The sequence below is a fragment of the Fistularia commersonii genome, chromosome 23, assembly GCF_037954325.1.
Source record: "Fistularia commersonii isolate RoL2024-O1a breed Wild chromosome 23, RoL_Fcom_v1.0, whole genome shotgun sequence".
Lineage (NCBI taxonomy): Eukaryota > Metazoa > Chordata > Actinopteri > Syngnathiformes > Fistulariidae > Fistularia > Fistularia commersonii.
Window position 1 is genome coordinate 13,960,414 of NC_141306.1, and position 23,606 is coordinate 13,984,019.

General features: G+C 48.3%; 1 protein-coding gene across 1 annotated transcript; it reads left to right on the forward strand.

Annotated features, from left to right (window-relative positions):
• Window positions 1-534: 534 nt before the first annotated feature.
• Window positions 535-22,934, forward strand: LOC147221093 (sperm flagella and cilia-associated protein 2-like). The gene is made up of 33 exons (XM_086170126.1): window positions 535-639; window positions 2,118-2,185; window positions 2,288-2,489; window positions 2,588-2,776; window positions 3,898-4,085; window positions 4,168-4,339; window positions 4,408-4,630; window positions 5,961-6,034; window positions 6,251-6,310; window positions 6,386-6,489; window positions 7,662-7,909; window positions 8,702-8,771; window positions 8,870-9,024; window positions 9,386-9,519; window positions 9,667-9,794; window positions 10,181-10,319; window positions 10,403-10,540; window positions 10,611-10,756; window positions 10,996-11,059; window positions 11,929-11,988; window positions 12,082-12,220; window positions 14,776-14,970; window positions 15,761-15,880; window positions 15,957-16,095; window positions 18,143-18,215; window positions 18,364-18,520; window positions 18,588-18,694; window positions 19,386-19,568; window positions 19,657-19,749; window positions 21,025-21,192; window positions 21,267-21,473; window positions 22,542-22,664; window positions 22,805-22,934. Exons 1-33 carry the CDS (start codon window positions 535-537, stop codon window positions 22,868-22,870), a joined length of 4,437 nt encoding a protein of 1,478 aa, XP_086026252.1. The 3' UTR covers window positions 22,871-22,934.
• Window positions 22,935-23,606: the final 672 nt, after the last annotated feature.

The window sequence follows — 23,606 nt, forward strand, 5'->3', positions numbered from 1 at the left end:
CTACGTGCTGCCGCCACATTCTGCTCAGCAAAAGCATACAAGTACACCCTGGAAGCGGCAGCAGACGTTTTCTAATTGCAAAAGTGGCTTAAAGATGTAGAGTGCGCTTTTGTGTCCGGCGCCGCTGGGTTCCCGACAACATTCACTCCTGCGACCCTGAATGGACCCTGTGAGGTTTGGCCAGCGCTGAGGGCGAACTGTTTCCAACGCAGGGAGGCAGGGAGGCACTGTGATGCCTCCCCTCCATCTTTGGAACGCCAACGTCACGCGTACGATGTAATTTACTCGCAGGATTTTCAAAGAGCAACCTGTGATGTCAGAAGGGGAAGGCGTGGTACTTTTCTCCAGGCACTGTAGCCGAACAAATCTTGCCGGGCAGTGGACTCAAGTAGGCGAGAAGACAGTGGCCGATATTTGGAAGGTAGTGGAGGGAAATGACATTTTATCCAAATAAGATTTGTCTGTTTTTCTTCCGCAATTGACTTTTCAACTGACAACACTCGCTAAACGGAGCCCTCTGCAGGCGGGTTCACCATGACCCATAACCCAGCTGCTGCTGCTGCGCTGACCCCTTACGACGCGCTGCTCCAAATCAAGAAGAGGCAGGAGAAGCAGCGACGCCGGAAACAAGAGGCACAGGTTGTTTTTCAAACGATCACGCTCTTACTATTTACGGGACGGTAGCGCAGAGATTACTCTCAGCAAGAAGGTCTCTGATTGGTTTCCGGAAGGGGGGGCTCTGTGTTTGGAGTCTCCATGTTCTCCCCGTGTCCGTGCGGGGTTCCTCCAAGTTCTCCGGCGTCCTCCTACATTGGAAACTCAAAATTTTCCAGAGAGTGAATGGTTCAGGGTGAACTCAGCTAGATTACCCTTCTGCCCGCAACCCCAGACAGCAGGATGAACAGTCTAGACCAGGGGTCGGCAACCCGTAACACCCAAAGAGACATTTGGACCCGGCTTCCTCGGGAAAGAAAACACTGGAAGCCGCAATTGCTTTTTGACGTCTAAAATAAAGGTACCACTGTATATATTGCTTTTTATTACCTCTACACTTTGTAAAAACAAGTGTGTAGTGCAGGGGTGGGCAAACTACGGCCCGCGGGCCACATCCGGCCCGTTGGTCTTCTTTATCCGGCCCGCCAAAGATTGGTACAGAATTCATACCTGATGTGAACGATCGAGTTACGGGATCAGTGAATGTGGGAAATCAAACAGGAGATTTTGTCATTTTTGGAGCTACTTGAGAATTTTCCTGATCTGAATGACACAGATCGGCTTTGTGATTTAGCCTCAAACCCTCAAACGTCAGAGCCTTCAAAACCAAACTGGTTCATTTTCAAAGCAAATGTCAGACAAATGTCGGATAAGTCTGATATGTCCTGTTAACGAATGTGTTTCTTTTTTAAATTTTTTTATATGTATGGTATCTCGTGCTGACCCTTCTGTCAAATTTTAAAAGTCAATGCGGCCCCGGAGCCAAAAAGTTTGCACACCCCTGGTGCAGTGTGTTGCTTCTGAAATTCACAAAGTATTACGGAGAAAATTAAATTTTATTTATGGAATGAACTCATTTTGAGCTTTGGGCTTTCAGAGCGTGTAGCGGAGCCTTGACCTGAATTTTAAAAATAAATCGGGAAAAAAATCACTGTGTCGGTAAACACTAAAAAAACAAATATTTGCAAAATATCTTCATAAATATTTATTTTACCTGGTTTATGGGACTTCTGCTCCTGAACTTTTGCGCACAGCATCTGCAAATCGGGACTTTACCGGCTTCCGCGAATGTGACGTTATTTTGAGCGGCGAAAAATAATAAATATAATTTTATTTAATATTTCAAGATCACAATAGATCCGAGTTAGAACTAGAAGTTAAAAAAAGGAATTAACACAAATGAAATACACTTCAATTAAATGTTAATATTTATTTTCCCAAGACACTCGGATCCGCATGGGTTTGCCGACCCCTGGTCTAGATAAAGAGTGAACGAATGCAAATCTACGGATCCAATTTTGGAGAGGCACCGTGATGCGTGTCAGTTATTGTCCCACGTGAAACCAAAATGAACTGAATCAGTTTTTCTTTTCTTCACAACACTTGTGCATTTCCGCCTGCAGATGGTCCAGACTGAAATAGCTCAGTTTGAGTCAAACAGGGAGAAACTCTTGAGCTGTGGTTTGACGCCGTTGCCGTGGTGAGGGAAGGGCATCTTTTTGTATCCGCACCGCTTTCCAATTTTTTTAATCCCAGAGACAAACACTAACATCGCACTTCCGCCGTCCTCCAGTGGACAGGATGACACCGACGACCCGACCCCAAGTCGCCATGAGGTGTCCGGAAGAGGGAGCAAGGCGGTCCAGGAGTCCGGTCACCAGTACATTCAGGAGATCCGACAGAGGCTGAGAGAGAACGCCGAAGCTTGTGAGCAGAGAGAGAGAAGACGAGACAGATTCCTGGTGGAGCAGCTCCGGGCCCATGAAGCCCAGGAGGTGAGCAAAACACCAACGTTTTCAACTATTCGCCTCCAAAGGCCATTCGGCAACCTTAACTCACGATTAACTTTCGTGGACTTTTACGTCGTTAAAAGGAAAAGCGACGACAGGAGGCGCTCGTGAGGCGTCTGACTCGGCAGACCCAGCAGGAGCAGCGCTTGGCAGCGCAGCTTCTTCAGATGCGTAAGCAGAAGGAGGTGATCCGGGAGAATCGCTTCTTCAGGGAGCAGCTGTACCAGCAGCGGCGAGAGAGGGACTTCCAGGAAGCTCTGGAGAGAGAGGCGGTGAGGGACGACGGAGACGAGGGATGGATAGTCCCTTTGTTGGCGCCCGGTTGCGACACCTTTCTCGCTCCACCTCTGCAAGCCAATAGGCCACTTGTTCAGATGGCAGGGCTGGGTTGGTGGACTGGGTCAGCATCCTTGAAACCGTTTCCTACGTTGGTGTCTACTCCACCTTAGCCAAGCAGTATTCTTCTTCTCCTTTGGGTCGCTCCCTTCAGGGGTCGCCACAGTGAATGTATCCTCCTCTCTCACACCAACCAACACTCTTTTGCTACCTCCGTATATCTCCTGCTTGGCAGTTCTGATTTCGGCATCTGTCTACCAATATATTCACTATCCCGCCTCTGTTGAGACACCTTCTCACTCCCAGTGCGTCAACAGCCTGACGAATGAGGAAGGTTCTCTTCGCGTCACATACCGATGCATGCGAACCCCTTTCTTGTCTTTTTATCGGCAAACCCGGCGTGCCCTGTCTACATCTGTATCTATTCCTGAAGGGTCATCGCTAAATGGCAAGAAGGGGTACCTAACGTGTCCATCGATTCGGGAGTGAGAATATGTAGTCTGTGCATGACCAAATATCTCCCTCTCTAACCCTCTGAAGGACTCATTCCTGATCCCATCCATCCCCGTCACTCCAAAAGAGAAGCTTGACGTCTTCATCTCTGCTGCCTCCAGTTCTGCTTCCTGTCTTTTCCTCAGTGCCGCGGCCTCTAAACCACCTGAACTCGTTTCTTCACCTCTTCCTCTGGCACTGTTGACCCCAAGTACTTGAAATGCTCCACCTTCTTCTTCTCCACTCCCTGTAGCCTCACTGTTCCACTCGAGTCCCACTCAGTCACATACATGTATTCTGTCTTGCTGGTGAACCTTCGTTCCTCCCCCTGCCCTCCAAGGGCATACCGCCACCTTCAACCTCTCTAGATGTTCCCCCATCTGCTCCCTGCTCTCACCAGAGATCACAATGTCCTCTACAAACATCATGGTTCGTCATCATCAGCTGTCCGCCCGTCCGTCATGAAGGGGCCTGCAGCTGACCCTGATGTAGTCCCAACCCAAGCAATGTTGTATTCTCTGTAAAAATTGTCCTTTTAATGCCTCCAACCGGCGTCTGTTCTTAGACCCTGGCCCGACAGGCCAAGTTGGACCGCGCAGAGGAGCTCAGGATGGAGCTGGAGATCTGTGACAAGATCGCCGCAGAGTCCACTCAGCGCCGATACGAGAAGCGCAAGAACACCTGCAGGCTGATTTTGGAGCAGATTGTCGATTTAGCCGTCGTGGTGGGCGAGTATCGTCTGCTCACGGCGAAGTATGTCCCTTTACCGCCGCTACCCACACCTAACTTCCCGTGACATCACGTCAAACCCTCAAACTGACTGAATTTGTCACAGTCTGATCCCTGCAAAACTGATGAGAGAGTGGAAGGAGCTGCTGTTCATGGGACTCCCTCTCTACGAGCCGATAAACACCGAGGAGATTAAACTTCCCGCGGTGAAGACAGACGACCCCGTGGATCTGCAGAAGCTGGAGATACTCAATAACCAAGACTATGATGACTACACCGTGAGTGAAATTTTGTGTGTTTGCGTTGTGTGACCGCACTTCCCTCACTCTTGTCTTGTGGTTGTCAGAATATTACAGGCGAGTGGGCGTGGCCAGAGGAGGCAGGGGAGGCCAGCGCTCCTCCGGGCAACAACAACATCCTCGGGCACATTGTGCTAAAGCTGAGGAACCTGGTCAATCCGCCCGTCGTGGAAGTCGCCCCGCCGTCATTCCCTCGCTTCACCCTCAAGGCCAGTGTCCTGGGCAAGTTCTGCTCCGGGAAAAGCACCTGCCTGGCCAAGCTTGCTCAAGGTGCGTTTCCCGGAAACTCCCTGGACGAGTACCTCACCGGCACACTGCGACGCGCCGCAGTTATATCCGACGGGAGCCGGTAAGACCTATTCATAGGGAGCCAAAGCACAAGCCAGTCGTCCGGTGACACTTTCCATGCAGAGCAGGTTTGGACCGAACTCTTCAAGATGATCTACAGATGATCTACAGAAACGCGCAACAGATCTCAGCGCGATATGGGCGGCCTTCTGCCTCGACCGGTCGGGGCCGAGAGACGGAAAGCAAGAGTGTGATAGAGACGGGGGGTATGAGGGCTGGCAGGGACAGGCACTCATGAGCTTCTACTACTAGTCACGTGTTGTTAGTTGACATGATACAATCATGGCTTTTAACGTGAGTAAAATACAACGCCGGATGCCCGGCAGGAATGAGAGAGCCCAGGGACTCGGGGGAAGATATGAGGTTACGATCATGCATTGACGATGGGATGCTAGCTGAGCCCGAGGGTAGTACATATCCAATCAGTGAGGTGCATCCCAAAAAGCCGGGCTTGTAAATCAGTGGTAACCACGAGGTCTGGTGCGAAGGTTGGGGATACTCGCAGATACTCAGCCAGGCTCTAGTCAACTCCCTCCTTGCCGGTGCCCCAGCGGTGACCATCAGGCCTCTGGAGCTTCTTCAGAAAGCGGCAGCCCGCCTGGTGTTCAGCCGTCCCAATTTCTCCCACACAACTCCCCTTCTTATGTCCCTTCACCGGCTCCCGGTAGCCGCCCACATCAAGTTCAAGACCCTGGTGCTCGCCTAGCGGGCGGTGAACGGGACAGTCCCGTCTTACCTCCAGGATTTGGTCAATCCACATGTCCCTACTCGTCCCCTCTGATCTGCCACCTCTTGGCGACCGTCCACCCCATCACTCAGAGCCCCCGGCTGCCGATTGAACCGGTCTCGGCTCTTCTCGGCTCCTCAGTGGTGGAACGAACTCCCGGAAAAAGTCAGAACAGTGGGGTCGCTGCCCATCTTTCGCCGTGAGCTGAAAGGATACCTCTTCACCAAGCACTACCCTGCTAATCGCACTCAGCCCCCAACCTCCCCTGAAAAAAAAAGGAAGGAATGAACGTATGTATGTACAGTATATGTTTTTGAGATGGCTCTTTGGTTGAGTTGTCACTTCTGACTTCCGACTACTGGTTCTTCGGATCTTCAGTGACTGAATTGCACTTTTTGTGACTCGCTTTGGATAAAAGCGTCTGCCAAATGTAATGTAAACATGTAATGGATCGAGGCAAAATGATGAATCCTGTCGTTGTTCATCTAGACCTGCACCTGACCGGATATGTCTTTCCCACTGTAGCCCACGGCGTACATGTTTTGTCAGCGGACTTGCTCGTACAGGAAGCTCTGACTGCCTATCAAAATGGAGAGAAGGTGAGATCTTTCGTGAAATAGGTTGAAATGTTTCTCCTGGTCATCCCACCTGACAGAAGTCCTTGCACAGGTGAAAAAGGAGAGAGAGGAGAAAGACAAGGATCGGCCGGTCGCTCCCAGATTAAAGAAATCTGGTGGGTCAGAAGACCAGAATGTTCTTCCGCAATCTGTTCTTCAGCATTATCCCAGTGACTGAACGATGTTTCATCTCCCAAGACTCATCTTCGCGCCTTCATCGTGATTCAGGCCCTGTTTGTCAAGAGGAAGGTGGAAACCGTAGGGTACGTGTCTTTGTGCAGTTGTTGCTCACGTTGATGTTTCCTCCACTGACTCCTCCAAATTGCATCCCAGCTCTCCACCCGGGCCCTGCAGGGAGCTGCTGTGCAGAAGGAGCTCCAGGAAGGAAACGCCGTCCCCGATAAGCTGGTGGTTGATATTATCGTGGAGGCCATCAGGTATCAGCCGCGTTTCTGTGTCTCCGTCGTTTCTCCAAAGGGCTGTTTGACAAGTTCTCCTTGAAATTGAACTTGAAGTTGAAAAGTCAGCAACCTCAGCATCTTTTTGCACCAGTCTCTTCTCTGCAACACACTTGTTTCTATTTATACTATATTTATACATTTTCCAGGACCCCTTACCTATTACCATTTCGTTTCTATGACCCGCATCATGTTCTCCGTTCACCTGCTATTGTAGAACCATTTCTTTGGTGTAATTGTTTTACATTGCCTGTTCATGTTGGACCAATATCCTGATTTGCATATTCTTCTATTATTACTATTTGCACACTTTTCGGCCCCGTAACGCTTCTGTGACCGCCTATCTTATCTTATATACTGTATTTTCCGCACCATAAGGCGCACTGGATTATAAGGCGCACCTTCAATGAATGGTCTATTTTTTCAAAAATTTCATATATAAGGCGCACCGCATTATAAGGCGCATATAATAGAAGATACAGTCGTGGCTGGGGTTGCGTTATGCATCCACTAAATGGAGCTGCACTAAAGGGAATGCCAACAAAACAGTCAGATAAGTCAGTCAAACTTCATTAATAAAATACAAACCAACGTTCTGACAACTCCGTTAACTCCCAAAACAAGTTAGTGCATTGACAATACGGTACCGTACGTACCTGTAGCTCTTACCGACATTTGCGCCGCCTTCGTTGAAAACAATTAATTTCCGACTCCATTTATCACAGTTCAAATCGTTTCATAAAACGAAAGCACCAAGATGAATTAATTGATGTTCATGTTGCTAGCGAGCTAGCGCTGTTGCATTCATTGGAAAAGTGACTGTAGAGACGCTTCTACGCACACACACACACACAAATGGAAACGCAAATGCGTACTTCCATCAGTCATATATCCCAGCATGCACCGTGTGCTACGTCTCATACAGGAGAAAATGGAGTCGGCGGCTGCTTCCCGTAGTTGCGAGACCTCTTGTGGCTCAATATTGATCCATATATAAGGCGCACTGGGTTATAAGGCGCACTGTCGGTTTTTGAGAAGGCTTTTAGGTGCGCCTTATAGTGCGGAAAATACGGTAGATATTAGATAAAGTCTATAAAAACGCACACTTTCAACATGTTAGTGTGTTAGCTAAAAAAAAGTCCCATTGGCAGGACCATACCCGCCTTTTCCTGTTGGGTCCTGGACGGCTTTCCGGTGGACGTCGCGCAGGCCCACCTGCTGGAAAAGGCCCTGGGCGGGACCGTCGACAGAGTCAAGGAGGTTATGATTAGCAGGACGGATCTGGTCAACGCTCCCAATGCACCCAAGCCACCACCGCCGGCGCCTCCCATGCTGGACCTGGTGCTGCTGCTGGACGTCAGCGATGAGTGTGCGGCGGAGCGAGCGCTCAGCCGGGACGGTAGGTGACGCCTTCGCTGACTGGGTGCACATATGGTACATTCACGGCTTCTGGACACATGAACTCCTCACTCGTACGTTCTCATGTCCAATGTCCACAAATGGGGACATTATATTCCCTAATATGCGCCGTTGATTTGTGGTTGTCGTGATTTGGCTGAAGACACTGGGAGAAGGTTGGCTGCAGCGAGACGAAATCCAGGGTGTGTGAATGAGAGGAACTCAAGTGGAGGTGAAGAAGGTGGAGTACGTAGTCAGGGTGAACAGTCCAGACAGATGGCGAGGGGGCAGAAGAGGTGGAGAAACAGGTGCGAGCAAGTTGGAATGAGTGGAGAAAAGTGTCCATGGGACAAGAGTATGGAAGGAAAGGTGGAGAAGACGGAGGTGGGACCAACCATGTCTGGTTTGTAGATACTGAGAAGACAGGAGGAAGAGCTGGAGGCTGCAGAGGTGAGGAATGCCGAGGTTCCTCTTTGGGAGCGAGGAGGATCAGGAAGGGACAAGGTGATAGAAGTTGACTTGGATAGAGGAGGGACGGTTAAGATCTGGGGAGAAGGAAGCTGAGGTCGGAGCTGCTCGGCAGAAGGTCTAGATGAAGACCAGAGGAGGTTAACGGAGGATGCAGAGGAGATGGTGAGATGGAGGCAGACGATTGGGCAAATGATTTCTTTACTTGTTCAGGTCACACTGAGCGCAAACAGCAGAGGGAGAAATTAAAATTAAGCAATAGCAGCATGGAAAAGTCACGGAAGAAAACAGGAAACTTCAAATGGGACTTCTCTCTCCACCACAGGTTTACGTAGCAAGGCTGCAGCTCCTAAAAACCCTCCGCCGCAAGATAACTCGACACAGATTCCACACAGGTACGAAATGCCGTCAGAAAGGACAATTCAAGGCGAACATCCGACTAGTAATGTGCGGTTCTTGGTTTTCGTGGAAACACCCCCTCTTCGAAATAAAGGATCATGGCTTTTAAGGAATCCTGGCCCAAATTGGAGGAGTGGTACGGTGGGAAGCAGAACATTTTGGTTTGCGTAGACGCGGATGCGGATGAGGACGAGCTTTGCAGGAGAGCGGAGGCCGTCATGCTGCAAGTTATCGCCCAATCGCCCCAATGTAAGTGATCTCCATTGGATCATCCCCATTAGTGAATTTGCGGATCCTCGTGCGAGTCGGCACGGGGCAACAACTACGTTTTGTACATCCGGTATACTGTACGTCTATGTTAGGTGCTGCTTTTGAGGACAGGGGACGTGACACTGCAGAATTTTCCTCCTCTGCAGCATCTGGACTTGTAGACCAGCCAGCGGGCGCGACCAACCTGGACCAGGGTCTCATGGAGTCTTGCTGGTCCCTGCACGAGGAAAGAGATGGATGTATGCCCTCCCCTTTTTACGAAGTTCTTGCATGTGTCTAAGGTCTGTTTCTTGTTTTTCGGAAATAAAATCGAGCCTTCCTTCCCCCCCCGAACGATCAGTGGACCAATCGAGGAGGGCGTCGGTGTCGTCACTGACGATCGATGACACTCAAGGACCGACCAAGAAGCAACGCAAGTCCTCTCCCTATCCAGGATCACCAGGATGGGTCTTTGTGGACGAGCCTCTGTCTTTTGTAGGAAACTTTCCCTCTCTCTCGCAGAATCTGTGCTTGTTGCCGACAAACTGGCAGGACATTTTGGTTTTGGACGTCCTTCGTGGCTTTGGATTCATGTCAATCTTTTTCTTCTTCGCTGCTCTCCATCTCCATCTCCATCTGCAGGAGCTCGCGGAGAACCTATGCCGCCACTGGGACATCATATGCGAGTCCTACGTGAACAACGTTAAGATGGTGATGCGGCTTTTACGCGCCGAGAGGACTCTGATCGACAACCACTTATACAACATCAGGTATCTGGAACGCCCCACTGTAGTCAAATAATCAGTCCCCGGTGGCGCAGTGGTTAGCGCCTCCGCCTCAGAGCTAGAAGGTGCCTGGTTGGATTCCCACAAGGTGCCTTTCTCTTTGGAGTCTCCATGTTTTCCCTGTATCTGCATGGGGTTCCTCCAACAGTCCACAGTTGTAGTTATAAACAACTTTTGCGGACAAAGACAAGAGAACGGACACATCTAATGGTTATACAAGAGTTCTATTGGAGCAGAAAATTGGGCCAAACTATCACCCTACCTTTGAATCTCCATCAGGTGTGGTCTGCTGGGAGGTGTAAAATTAAAAACCCCAAAAATTGGTACTTCCACCCTTCAGGTAGTGTTTTGTACCGTTCCTTTGTCTGCAGACAGGAATACATGCACTACCTGGGCCGTCCGGACCTGAAGCAGGAATTAGTATCTCAGTGGCAGAAGGACTTCAACAGCATACCTGACGACATGAGGGCTGACGAAGATACCAAAGCAGAGCTACACCAGCGCCTGGATGTAAGAAATAAGGTCCAAACTACAGTATTACGTGCTGGAGTGATGAGGAGATAAAGGTCAAGAGTTGTCCGGTTCGCGAACAGGACCTCCGGGAACGCTTGTGGGACATCAGCGACAAGCGCAAAGAGGAAGATGAGAAGGAGGTGGTGGTGCTGAAGAACGACGGCTGGTTGGAGGATCACACTGCGATCCTCATCAACCATCACTCCAGACTCATGCAGGTCATTCATGAACTTGATCAACATCTCCACTTGTCTTGCTCCATTTTGTTGAAACGCTCCCGTCGTGCAGGTGGAGTTGAATCGTTTCCAGGACACCTTCTGCATTCTCAAAGATTACTACATGAGCATGTACAAGCAAGGGCTGCCGGATCAACCGTCCAACTTTGTGTGCCTCTCCCTTCTGGATATCCCCGATCTGAACGATCAGAAAGAAAGGCAAGAAAAAAGATGGCGGTATGAACGGAAATCTCAGTTTTGTGGGGATGAAATACTGAATGTGAGCGATTCCATCTTAGCAACGCTGATCCCGCTGTCGCTACTGTCACTGGTCACAGAAATGAGGGCGAAGACGCCAAGAAAAATAAACAGTAAGTAAGATTTTTCTCAAAATCCACACTCAGTGGCACAAAATCACCACCTTTCCTTTTCTCCCTCAGCATTCCCCTTGTCTGCAGACAGCCTGACAATTCCGGAGCGGCGAACAAAAATAATGGCCAGGAGCAGCCAGCGCCTGCGAAGGCAAGTTGCAGTATGACTTCTTTTTTTCTTTTGGGCTGTTCCCTTCAGGGGGGTCAGCGTGGCCAATCATCTGCCACCATTAATTCCTTACCTTTCCATTCTCTTCTGGCATACCATCTCACTCCATGTCCTCTTTCCCTCCATCCATCAGTCTCCTCTCTGGTCTTCCTCTAGACCTCCTACCTGGTCTGGTGGTCCTATTCCGCTGATCTTTTGCTCTGCTGTGAATAATCGAATGGGAAAATAACTTGTGCTGTCCCTCTGAAGGGACAAAGAGGACCTCCTTGGCTTCACCTCTGCTGCCTCCAGCTCCGCTTCCTGTCCTTTCCTCGATGTCTCTAAACCAGACAAGATATCTTCTGCACCCAACAGTTTAACTGTCGCTCTTTTATTGCACCTGACACTTTTCTCTAACCGTTCCAACTTGCTTGCATACGTTTATCCACCTCTCCTTCAACCTCTCTGTTGTTCTGGATTGTTGACCTCCACCTTCATCTCCACTCTCTGCAGCCTCACCATTCCACCGTTCCTCTTATATGTTCATTCTGTATCTTTCTTGCCAACCTTCATACCTATATACCTCCACCTCTCCAGACTTGTTCCCTGCTCTCACTTCAGATGGCAATGTCATCTGCGAACTGTCTAACCTCATCTGTAAGCCTGTCCGTTACCATAGCAAATAAGAACTTTAGCTTCTTTGTCACACTTGACATCACATCTCAGCGCTGTCCCAAATCTGGCATACATGTCCTGCACCAGTCGAACATACCTATTAAGTTGGTGTAACGTCTGGGAATCACCCCCCAAACAATCCAGAATACGTTTGAACACGGAGCAGTAACTGTTGCAGACCATTGCCTTTCCTCCAGCCACTACAGGATAAACTGACATCAGACAATGAAGAAGCACTCAAAGCCATTCGCAAATGGGTGAGTCCTTGTGTGAACATCGACTCCTATCTCCTGAATTTCACTGTGAGATCTCTGTCGATTGACTGATGTGCAAGGCACATGTGTGCGCAGGTGACAGGAGAGGCTCATCGTGGCCAGTATGAAATGCAAGAGCCCAAGGAGAAGGTGGAGGAGGAGGAGAAAGAAAAGCCCCCAGTCATTGAGCCCAAGAAGTCCAAGGGGGGGAAGCAGACGTCGAAAAAACAGAAAGGCATGTATTTTCGGAGTTCGCGTAACTAGTGATTTCTGATACTCTCGGGGTTCCTCCCACAGTCCAAAAACACACAGGAGGTTCATTGGAGACCCTATATTGTCCAGATGTGTGAATAAGAAGCTGAATGGTTCTGCGGTGGAAGCTCGGCTCACAGTTTAATTTGTTCTTTGACTCTGTTCACGAACCCAAATGTTTGTGAACCCAATCAATGTTTCCCGCTGAAATTAATGTAAACCGTAGTGATCCATTCTCCAGCCCCAAAAAACATACCGCACTCTTCTGAGACTTTTTGGGGGTTTATTTGGGGCAAAAAAATGCAGCAAGGAACTAGAGAAAACCTTAATTATTGCTGCCTTTCTGCCGTTCTTTCTCTTCTTGCCAGCACTTGTACTCGGCAAAAGTAAAGCCTTTTCGCATAGGCGACCCTCGCTAATGCTAACTAACAGTAGCTTTCTTTCGTTAATGTAGTCGCCCCTTTAGCCTCATCAGCTGTCTTTAGCTCATCTTTGTTCTTCAGGATCGTACAGATGGTTGACTTTGCTGTGTTAGCAAGATCTGTCATACCCAACCACTCTCACGTTTAAGCTATTATTTCCCTCTTCAGATCGACTGTAACTTCTTCTTAACAACACTAGCACTTAACATTTTTGGAGCCATTATGAAGCTAGCTCACTGGAAATAAAGGACAAAAAAAAGCAATAACAGGAGAGCCTCTACGCTACAGCTCCACACGGCAGTTAGCCTGGGAGTTTGTTTGCAGCTTTGTTCCAAATTTAATCCAAAACTCTGTTCGTAAGCCGGTTTGTTCGTAATTATGGGATGTTCATAGGCCGCGGTAGTACTGTATGTCTGTACAGTGGGGAGAACAAGTATTTGGTACATTGCTTTTCCAAAGCATTGAGGTCTGTCATTTTTATCATAGGTACTCTTCAACTGTGAGTGACGGCATGTTAATCAAAAATCCAGAAAATCACATTGTATGATGTTTAAATAATTAATTTGCTTTTTATTGCATGACATAGTATCTGATCACCCAGCAACAAATAAGAGCGGCGGCTCTCACAGACCTATTAGTTGTTCTTTAAGAAGCCCTCCTGTTTTGCACTTGTTACCTGGATTAACTGCACCAGTTTGAACTCCTTACCCGTAGAAAAGACACCTGTCCGCACACTCAATCAAACAAACTCCAACCTCTCCACAATGGCAAGACCAGAGAGCTGTGGAAGGACGTCAGGCATAAAATTGCGGGACGGGCTACGGGACAAGAGGCAAGCAGCTTGGCGAGAAGGCCACAACTGTTGGCGCAATTATTAGAAAATGGAAGAAGTTCAAATTGACGGTCAATCTGCCTCGGTCTGGGGCTCCATGCAGGATCTGACCTCGCGGGGCATCAATGATCACGAGGAAGGTAAGGGATCAGCCCAGAATGACACGGCTGGACCTGGTCCATGACCTGAAGAGAACCGGGACTGCGGTCTCAAAGAAAACCATGAGTAACATGCTACGCCGTCATGGATCAAAAAATCATGCAGTGCTCTAGCCAGTGCGTGTCCGGGCCCGTCTGAAGTTTGCCAATGACCATCTGGATGATCCAGAGGAGGAACAGAAGAAGGTGGTCTGTGGTCTGATGAGACAAAAATAGAGCTATTTGGTCTAAACTCCACTCGCCGTGTTTGGAGGAAGAAGAAGGACAAGTACAACCCCGAGAACATCATCTCAAGCGTGAAGCACGGAGGTGGAGACATCATTCTTTGGGAATGCTGGACTGTTGACACTCGGTACTTGAAAACCTCCACCTTCATCTCCACTCCCTGCAGCCTCACCATTCCACCGTTCCTCTTATATGCTCATTCTGTATCTTACTTGCCAACCTTCATACCTCCATTCCTCCACCTCTTCAGACCTGTTCCCTGCTCTCACTTCAGATGGCAATGTCATCTGCAAACATCGTGGTCTATGGAGGTTCCTGTCCAACCTCATCTGTAAGCCTGTCCATTGCCATAGCAAATAAGAAGGGGCTCAGAACTGATTCCTGGTGAAGTCCCACCTCCAACTTCAGCTTCTCTGTCACACTTGACGTCACATCTCAGCGCTGTCTCAAATCTGGCATACGTGTCCTGCACCAGTCGAACATACTAGTATATGTGTGTGTAACCTCTGGGAATCACCCCCCAAACAATCCAGAATACATTTGAACACAGAGCAGTAACTGTTGCAGACCATTACCTTTCCTCCAGCCACTACAGGATAAACTGACATCAGACAATGAAGAAGCACTGAAAGCCATTCGCAAATTAGTGAGTCCTTGTGTGAACATCGACTCCTGTCTCCTACTCCTATGTCAAGGCCCATCTGAAGTTTGCCAGTTTGGAGGAAGAAGAAGGACGAGTACAACCCCAAGAACACCATCCGAAGTGTGAGGCACGGAGGTGGAAACATCATTCTTTGGGAATGCTTTTCAGCAAAGGGAATGGGACGACCGTACTGTATTTAGGGGAGGATAGACGGGGTCGTGTATCGCAAGATCTTGTCCGACAACCTCCTTCCCTCAGAGAGAGCCTCAAAGATGGGTCGTGGCCGGGTCTTCCGGCATGACAATGACCCCAAATACACAGCCGGAGCAATTAAGGAATGGCTCCGTAAGAAGCATCTCAAGATCCTGGAGTGGCCTAGACAGTCGTCAGACCTGAACCCAATAGAAAATCTTTTGAGTGAGCTGAAAGAGTCCATATCGCCCAGCGACTACCGTGAAATGCGAAGGATCTGGAGAAGATCTACATGAAGGAGTGGACCAGAATCCCCGCCGCAGTGTGTGTAAACCTGCTCAACAACTGCAGGAAACGTCCGATCTCTGGAATTGCCAACGAAGGCTTCCGTACCAAATATTAACAGACAGACCTCTACATGCTTTGCATGCTGAAAAATCGGCAGTGTGTCAAATACTTGTTCTCGCCACTGTATGGGGAGGGATGTGATCGATCCAGGGTGAACCCTTGCCCTCTCGCTCATCGGCAGCTGGGATAGGCTTCAGTTCCCTGCGGTTGTGACCCCAGCATAAGGGGTAAGGTAATAATGGATGCATGAATTCATGTTTTGCTAATTGTTGTAGCCACCGCATGTGTTTGGTTCACTGGCCGTAATAACATTTCTACCAAGAGACTTAAGATACGACAAATTTATACTCTTTAGAGTTGGAAAGAGACGGTAAAAGGGTTGTTAGCTGAGGGATTCTTAAGTGCTCTTGTGCAGAACAAGAAGGTGCAGAAAGGTACATGAGACTTATAGCATCCTTTGTCGGTGGGCAACTTTCATTGAAATGAACTTGTTCAGTCCAGTTTTGCAGGTGCAACCAAAAGCTCACGTCAGGGCTCAGTGTTTGAAAAGGAAGGACTATCTGTAAAGTAAAAACAAACCTAGAAGATGTCAGATTTGTCAGGTTTCTTGGCAAAAAAATGCACATATCAGATTCAAAGAGCAGCGAATACAGCGTTAATTTTGTTGAGATACGGTTGGAATATCCTTACCTTTCAAAAACAGATTCACCGGCTCCTGCTCCAGAGGCCAGCCCTCCGCCGTCCACGGAAGAACCCGTGGAGAAGATTAATCCGGAAAAAAAAAAAATCCACAAGGAATACTCGGCTGCGCTGAAACACGAGGGTACGTTTCCCTTTCGTGTGTTTTACACGACTGCGTTGACTGGTTTTAAACAAATATGTGATCCTCTTTATTCAAGAGCAATCGACAAGGGTGCGCCTCTCCCTGGTGAAAGGACACGGGCTTCTGCTGGTGCAGTCCCTCCAGAATCGAGTAGAGGAGGTCTTTGTCAACATGAGGAAGTCCCTGAGGGAGCATTACCTTGCAGAAATGGCGAGGTACAGAAGAGTCTTTGCTCTGTGGTTGGATGTGTGGACCCCCCCTAACTGAGGGCCATTCCTGAATTCACCAAAAAAAAAAAAAAAAAACGTTAACCCCTTTCAAACAGAAGAGTTGAAGGGTTAGCTCACTAACCATTAGCTCCGTTCAGACTTATTTTGTCTAAAATTTTAATGTTCATCTGCTAGCCCTTGGAATGCTTCTGTGGCGCAGCAGGCCAGAAGAGCTTGGATCTCTTTGTGGCTTGATTTCTTGCTAGCTCTGTCCATTTGGCAGGAAAACAGCTGACCAGTGACCACAGTCATTTCTAAAAATGGCACTGCGGTCCACAGAAAAAGCATACGACAGGGTGCTAAGAGAGGAGCTCTGGTATTGTATGAGGAAGTCTGGAGTGGCAGAGAAGTATGTTAGACTGGTGCAGGACATGTATGCTAACTGTGAGACAGTGGTGAGGTGTGCTGTAGGTGTAACAGAGAAGTTCAAGGTAGAGGTGGGGCTCCAGGAGGTATCAGCTCTGACCCCCTTCTTGTTTGCAATGGTGATGGACAGGCTGACAGATGAGGTTTGACAGGAATCTCCATGGACCATGATGTTTGCAGATGACATTATGATCTGTAGTGAGAGAAGGGGGAGGAAAATCTTGAGGTGGAGGTATGCTCTGGAAAGGAGAGGAATGAAGGTTAGTCGCAGCATGACTGAATACTTGCGTGTGAATGAGAGGAACCTGGGTGGAACGGTGAGGCTACAGGGAGTGGAGATCAAGAAGTTGGAGGGTGTCAGGTACTTGGGGTCAACAGTCCAGAGCAGCGAAGAGTGTGGAGAAGAGGTGGAGAGGTCGGGTTCAAGCAGGTTGGAATGGGTGGAGAAAAGTGTCAGGAGTACGAAGAGATAGAAGAACATCAGCCAGAATGAAAGGAAAGGTGTACAAGACACAAGACAGTGGTGAGACCAGCGATGCTGTATGGACAAGAAACAGTAACAATGATGAAACAACAGGAGACAGAGCTAGAGGTTGCAGAGATGAAGATGCTAAGGTTCTCTTTGGGAGTGACCAGGATGGATAGGATCAGGAATGAGACCGTCAGAGGAACAGCGCATGTTAGATGTTTTGGAGAGAAGGTCAGAGATGGTTGGGTCATGGACAGAGGAGGGATAGAGGATATATTGGTAGACGGGAGCTGGAAGTAGAGCTGCCAGGCTGGAGGTCTGGAGGAAGACCAAAGAGAAGATTTCCGGACGTAGTGAGAGAGGATATGAAGGTAGTTGGTGTGAGAGAGGAGGATCCAGAGAATAGGATTAGATGGAAAAGGTACATTGGCTGTGGCGACCCCTGACGGGAAAAATCCAAAGGAGAAGGAGAAGAGACTCTGTGGTCCACAAGAAGAATATGCATCGTATGAGTTCCTGTAGAACCATAAAAAGACCCTGCCGCAGACTTGCAGCTAAAATGGCACCAAGAAGTGCGGCCCACTGTATCTGGCTCCTCTGGTGTCCCAATGCTTGGCCAGGGTCCTGAAAAGGTTCAAGGAATTGCAAAAAGTTCCAACTGTGCGAGGGGAGCTACAGTGAACACAATGGCCCATCCGTTTGCCTCAACTGATTTGGCGCCTCCTCAAACCCCACTGGAGCACCAGCTCCTCAGGCAGTTCGCGGGATTGCTGCTGTGAGTGGAGACGATATCTTCAATCTGATTCCAGACTGTAGTTATCGGGCGGTTCCTTCTATTACGGACTCAATCTTGGGGCCATTTTAGGGATCCGTAGGGTTTCAGAGCCAGCATTCACGGTTGGAGTCGGATAGTTTGAAGCTGGTAAAAGTATCTTCACATCATCTGACTTTCACTCAGATGGTCAGTAAGCCAAAACTGTAATTCATACAATGTCATGACCATAGATCCCTATCCTTCTTGGGACTCGTGGTATTAGAACTGAGAACTTCAAGTATCACTTGTATTTCTCCAGTGTTTCTGGCTTCTAGGATGCAACCAAACATTAAAAAAAGAGTGCCATCTAAGCGGCACAGTTGACTGTTTCGCTCTCTCTCCAGCATTGACCAGCTTGCAGAGGTTGTCTGCCACCACATCGAGTCTTGCTCCAAGCTGCAATGTGAGCTGGTGCTGGTAAGGGTATCTTCTGTCATTCTCAAATGAAATACTGATGATTTATATGATTGCTAGCACGCAGTGACACTCGCAATGTCCTTCCAGATTGCAAAGATTAGCAGTCTGTCAGGGTTTTCCTAAGAATACCCGTATTTGGTATTTCCAGGAATGCACTGACTTCTTCATGAATGGAGATTACCACTTTGTGGCGAGTCCGCCTCCCCCTCTCCGCCCCCTTCCCATAGAGAAACCCAATCATTCCACGTTGTCCATCGTCCAGCTTGAGTCGCTCCGTTGCCACATGTACAACATGGCTCCGTCAGGTAAACTTGGAAGTCCGTCCGTCCGTCCGTCCGTCCGTCAATCCCCTGACTTTGCCTCTAATTTCAGGCTTCATTTCGAGTTCCGAACTCTTCGCCCTGCTTAGGGATCTCATGTCGGTCAACATGGGCAGGAACATTTTGCCGGAGCCTTGGATCAACATGAGCGAAACGCAGGTGTGTTCGAAGGTTGTGTCCAATGTGGTTTCAGCAGATGAACAACTGTGCCGGGGCAACTGCCAATTGAACAAGACAACATGGTCAATCACGAGTATATCCTTTCAGTTTGCATGGCTAACTTGTCGTAGCAAGTTGGGTCATTTCTAAGATGATCTTTAGATATCCGACAGGAGTGAGGTTTGGCGACAGCAACCAAGAAACACCGTCTTTTACCGGGCGGTAACCTCGGATGGATCCCAGCCTTCTGTCGCGACCGATTGTGGTAGACTAAGAGAGAGCGGGAGGGTCGGATAGCGCAGGCGCTAATGATCTCTTGCTAATGCTAACAGCGCGCAGAGAGCCTCGTGATACAAGTTGAAATGATTCATCGGAAGCTCCGGTAGTCATGAAAGAAGTATCCATGGTTGACAGGAGGCAATATTGCAGCAGTAGATCCAGCCACGCCCTCTTGGAACCTGCGAAATCCCTCATCCCAGGGATTCGACCCGTTTCAAAGATATCGCAAGTTGGCTCTTGATGAGTTGCATCAGCGGTTGAGAAGCGACGAGCCGAGATGAGAACCAAAGGATCAGACCGTTTCAATCGGTTCAGAAAACGTCTGAAATGATTGTGTACGAGAGTACTTGCCCGATGTGCGCAATATAAAGGAAGGGCACTTTATCGCCGTTGTTTCCTTACTTGTCCCCAGTTGACGGAGTTGGTGTGTTTGTTAACGGACGACTACGAGCTGGTCGACTGGCGGCAGTTTCTGCTCAGTGCCGCCCTCCCGTGGCCTCAACCTTCCATCGCTCAGCTGCTGGCGCTGCTTCGCCGTTTCAAAGCGTTGGATCCCGGCAACACGGGTTACATATCCCTGGAACAATACTTGCAGGTTGGCACATTAGCTCACGCCTCGTACGAGTGCTGCACCTGGTGCCGCCCTCCATCAGCAAATGAAGGTATATTTTTGTGGTCACCAGACGGAGTTGTGGTTTTCCAGCGAGGGTATCCAGTGGGTCCCGGAGGACCCCTACGATCCTTTGCCCTACGACCGTCTGGCAAACCTGCGAGAGGTGATCCGATGACAGGGTGGTCTAAGGCACATTGGTGTGCCGTGGAAAAATGCCCACTTTCACCTGATTGGTCCGAAACTTATTTATCCAACGCAAATAATGTGTCTTCCTATGTCTATGTGGGCAGCGTGTCCATTCCATGGCAACGGTAGTGAATTAACCTGTGCATCTGTTTATCAGAGTGATTAGTGACGCTTTGCGTGATACATTTTTAAAATAAAAAGTACTTGTATCTGCGTAAACAAACAGGCAGCGTTGTTGAAAACGACCAAGACGAGTGAGAAAGCAGTGAAAGCTGCTATAAAGTCGCTGAACTCGTCTCTAAATCCAAACAGCAAAACATTAATACGACCTGCCGGCAAAATGATTGGAGAAGAAATGCTCGGCTCTGGCGTTGATAAAGAAATAGCCAGTTCTCTCCAATAATACCATTTCCAGACATATTGATGACATGTCTTGAAAAAAGTGCTCTGGAAAAGTTGCACATCAGTGGGAAATTTGCATTGCAACTTGACGAATCTACAGATATTAGATGTATTAGATTTCACACGAAGTAAATTGAGACTTGTTTCATTCTAATTTGTTAAAAACTGTTTTTGGCATATTTATTTGGTGGTGTGCCGTGTGATTTTTCTAATGTAAAATATGTGCCGTGGCTCAAAAAAGGTTGGGAAACGCTGGTCTAAGGCCATGTCAAATCCGATTTTTAAAGAAACAAACCAGAAGCAGAACTTTATAAGTGCACTTGTGATTGGATCTGATAAACTGCAGATTTTCCAGAGCCTCTTGCTACGATGGGTTTTAGGGTAAATGTGTCCCGTCCAGCGTTTGATGGTTTTTGTAGTTACCGTAATTTCCGGACTATTGGGCGCACCTCAATATAAGCCGCACCGGCTAGCCGATCGCTATCTTTAGCTTCGTCCTGCGCGCTAAAACCGTCGAAGTCGTCTTCTTCGGTGTCGGAGTTGAACGGACTCAGAATTTCCCGCTCATTTCATCGGTCTGACGTGACGAGGATAAACGTTTTAGCGGCGTGAAGCTTGTTAGCGTCCCCCACCCACAAAAGTCCATATATCAGCCGCATCGTTGTTTACGTGAAAAAAGTCGCGGCTCATCGTCCAGAAATTACGGTATTAACCTGTGGAAATCTGATGACTGAACTTACCGAACTTTAGAGCTTTATTTCTCTCGGTGACACAAATCTGGAAAGAGCCACCACCATGTCATAGGTCTTTCTTGATGAACCGTTACTTAATCCATGCTTTCCCGTCATAGTTCTTCTTCCAGCTGTTTGCGGACTCCTCCATCTCGCCACCTCGCCTGGACTACGTGTCGACGCTGCTGTACTTTACGGCCGATCCTAATCCCAAACGGGGACTTAACAGAGCGCTCTGCCTGATGGACCTCCATCTCAAGGGTCTGCCGTCGGCTCTTCTTGATCGGGTGAGTTAAAACACGGACGTGGACGAACGGCGATCCGATGTTTCACGGCTCATCAAGCCAGCTTCTGTGAACAGTCTTTGCCCAGCATGGAGGAAGCCGGAGAATCCGGCGTCGCGTCACCTGATGTTGAAAACCAGGGTGAAGGGAGCACGTCTTGCAGCTTGCCGGAGGACCAAGAAGTGTCCATCCCCGGTCTCCTCGCGGTCACCTGCCACAAACTTAGCAGAGTGATGGACGCGACTCTTCCGCCAGGCTGCATGAATCAGGAGGAAACCACTCAGGTAGAGTTACTGCAGGGTTTCCATGACGGTGGTCGTCGCCAAGGACGGTTAGCTAATACCCGTCGAAGGGTAGTCCAGCAATACCTTGACTTAAGAGTTTATTCGTCTTTGTGACCGAGCTCGTAACTCGATTCTCTCACATATCGTCTCAAATTTTCACCATTAAAATGAATTGAAATGTTTTTGATCCGTTCCGAACCTCCGGTTCCGTTACGTGTTTTAAAAAAAAGAGATTTTTTTTCCTCATAAATAGCAGATAAGAGGAGGAGAAAGTTGGGGGACTTTCTTGTGTTTACGTTGAAAATATTACACTGACTTGTTTTTTCTTGTACATTTGGCCGTCTCTGGAGTCGGAAGAAAAAGCTTCAAAAAGGATTTAAGGCAACTCAAGCCGTGTCGCGCTTTGTATAACATTTATGCCTTGACTTGAGAGTTTCGTTTGTTGTATGACCGAGCTCATACATCAAATTAAATTTCCCCATTAAAATGAACTGAAACACGATCAATTCTTTCCAGCAAAATGTTTTTTTGAATGACTTAAAACAGAATTTTAAATTCTCAAGTAATTTACAAAAAATAATAATAATTTATAATATAAGAGAGTGCAAAGAAGTAAAACTGGTTTAATTCAAGAGTATTCATCTCGAAGCGCAGGTGAAGTTGGCAGCAGCGGTGGCGGAGGAGGTTGCAGGAGTTGGTGTTCTATTTGTAACTTAAGTTACTAGCTACACGTTTGAAGCGACAATGCTAAGCTAAATGGAACGTGCACTTTTTGCTACACTTTATGTGTCAACGCTCATCCCCCTCGCTTGTAACTCAGATCTCGGCTCGTATCCCTGAGGACAAAATCCGAAGAGTGATCGGATTTCAGAAGTTGTTGCACTCATGAGTCGAGGTTCCTCGGTACCTCAATGCTACTTTTAACCTCCTCAAAACTTCCTTGAAACTCAGTCTAGATCTCAAAACATACCATATCGCTCGAGCCCTCGCGGCAAACAATTGGCCAAGAGTTCCTCGATGCTACCTTTATATTCACTGTTCAGGAGTACTGATTTTTCCCCCCTCCAGCACCTGGTGCAGATCTTCGCCGAGCTAGGCTACAACCAGGAGGACCACGTCCCGCTCTCCATCCTCTCCCAGCATCCCTCCATCCAAGGTCTGACGGACAGCTCGTTGCGCCACCAGCTGGTGGTAAGTCAGACCTCCACGGTGACCAGAAGATACTTCACTGGCGCGCCACCTGTTTGGGAGCAGCTGCTTTCAAAGCATGCATTTCAAGGCGAGAGGGAACTTTCTTTTTGGGTTTCACCATCTTTCTTTCTCTGCTTCAGGACATTCATCAGGTGCTGCTCGCCTGTCACGATGAAGGAGATACCGCCACTCCGCCAGTCTCGTAAACGGATATATAGATGTTTTGGAAAATCAGTTGACAAGGAATAAAGATTGGCAACTTAAAACCACAAAGTTGAGTAAAAATCCAAACACTCACACACAAAAAATTGATTTGTTCAATGCAAATCATGTGTCTCGGTATGTCCGTCTATGTGGGCAGGAAGAGCAATGAAATGCTCTTCCACTGGATGGCAACATCTACCTGCTGCTGTTTTCTCAAACGGCGGTCGTGAGCGATGCTTAGAGTGAGAAGGCGGCAGTGCTACGAATAAAAATGTTTTAAAAGAAAAAGCACTCTGGTCCTGAAGAACACTGTGACCCAGATGGAGGCCCAAGTATGAGTCAGGGGAGGCGGGAGAGGTCGTGCCTCACTTGCCAATCTTGGAAAGAAAAAAATGTCAAATGAAAAGAAGAATGAAATGGTTCTATTTATCGGGGATTTGCACTAGAGAGGTATTTTTCATTTTACTCCACCTGCTTTAGTTTCAACTGTTTTCACATTTGCTGTTGAAATACTGAGAAGAGACGTGCGGTGAGGCCGCGGACTGCTGTGCCTCCATGACATCTGACCGCTGGCACTAAGCTCTGCACTAGGACGGTATTGCTATCTCTCGATATGTCGCTATTAAAACGTTTAAACGCTTTTTGCTCGATGACCAACATTTTTTGCGTCAAGCGCACTTGTGCTACTAGTTTCTAGCAATCATTAATTGACCGCCAAGAGCTGCGAGGTGAGGCACG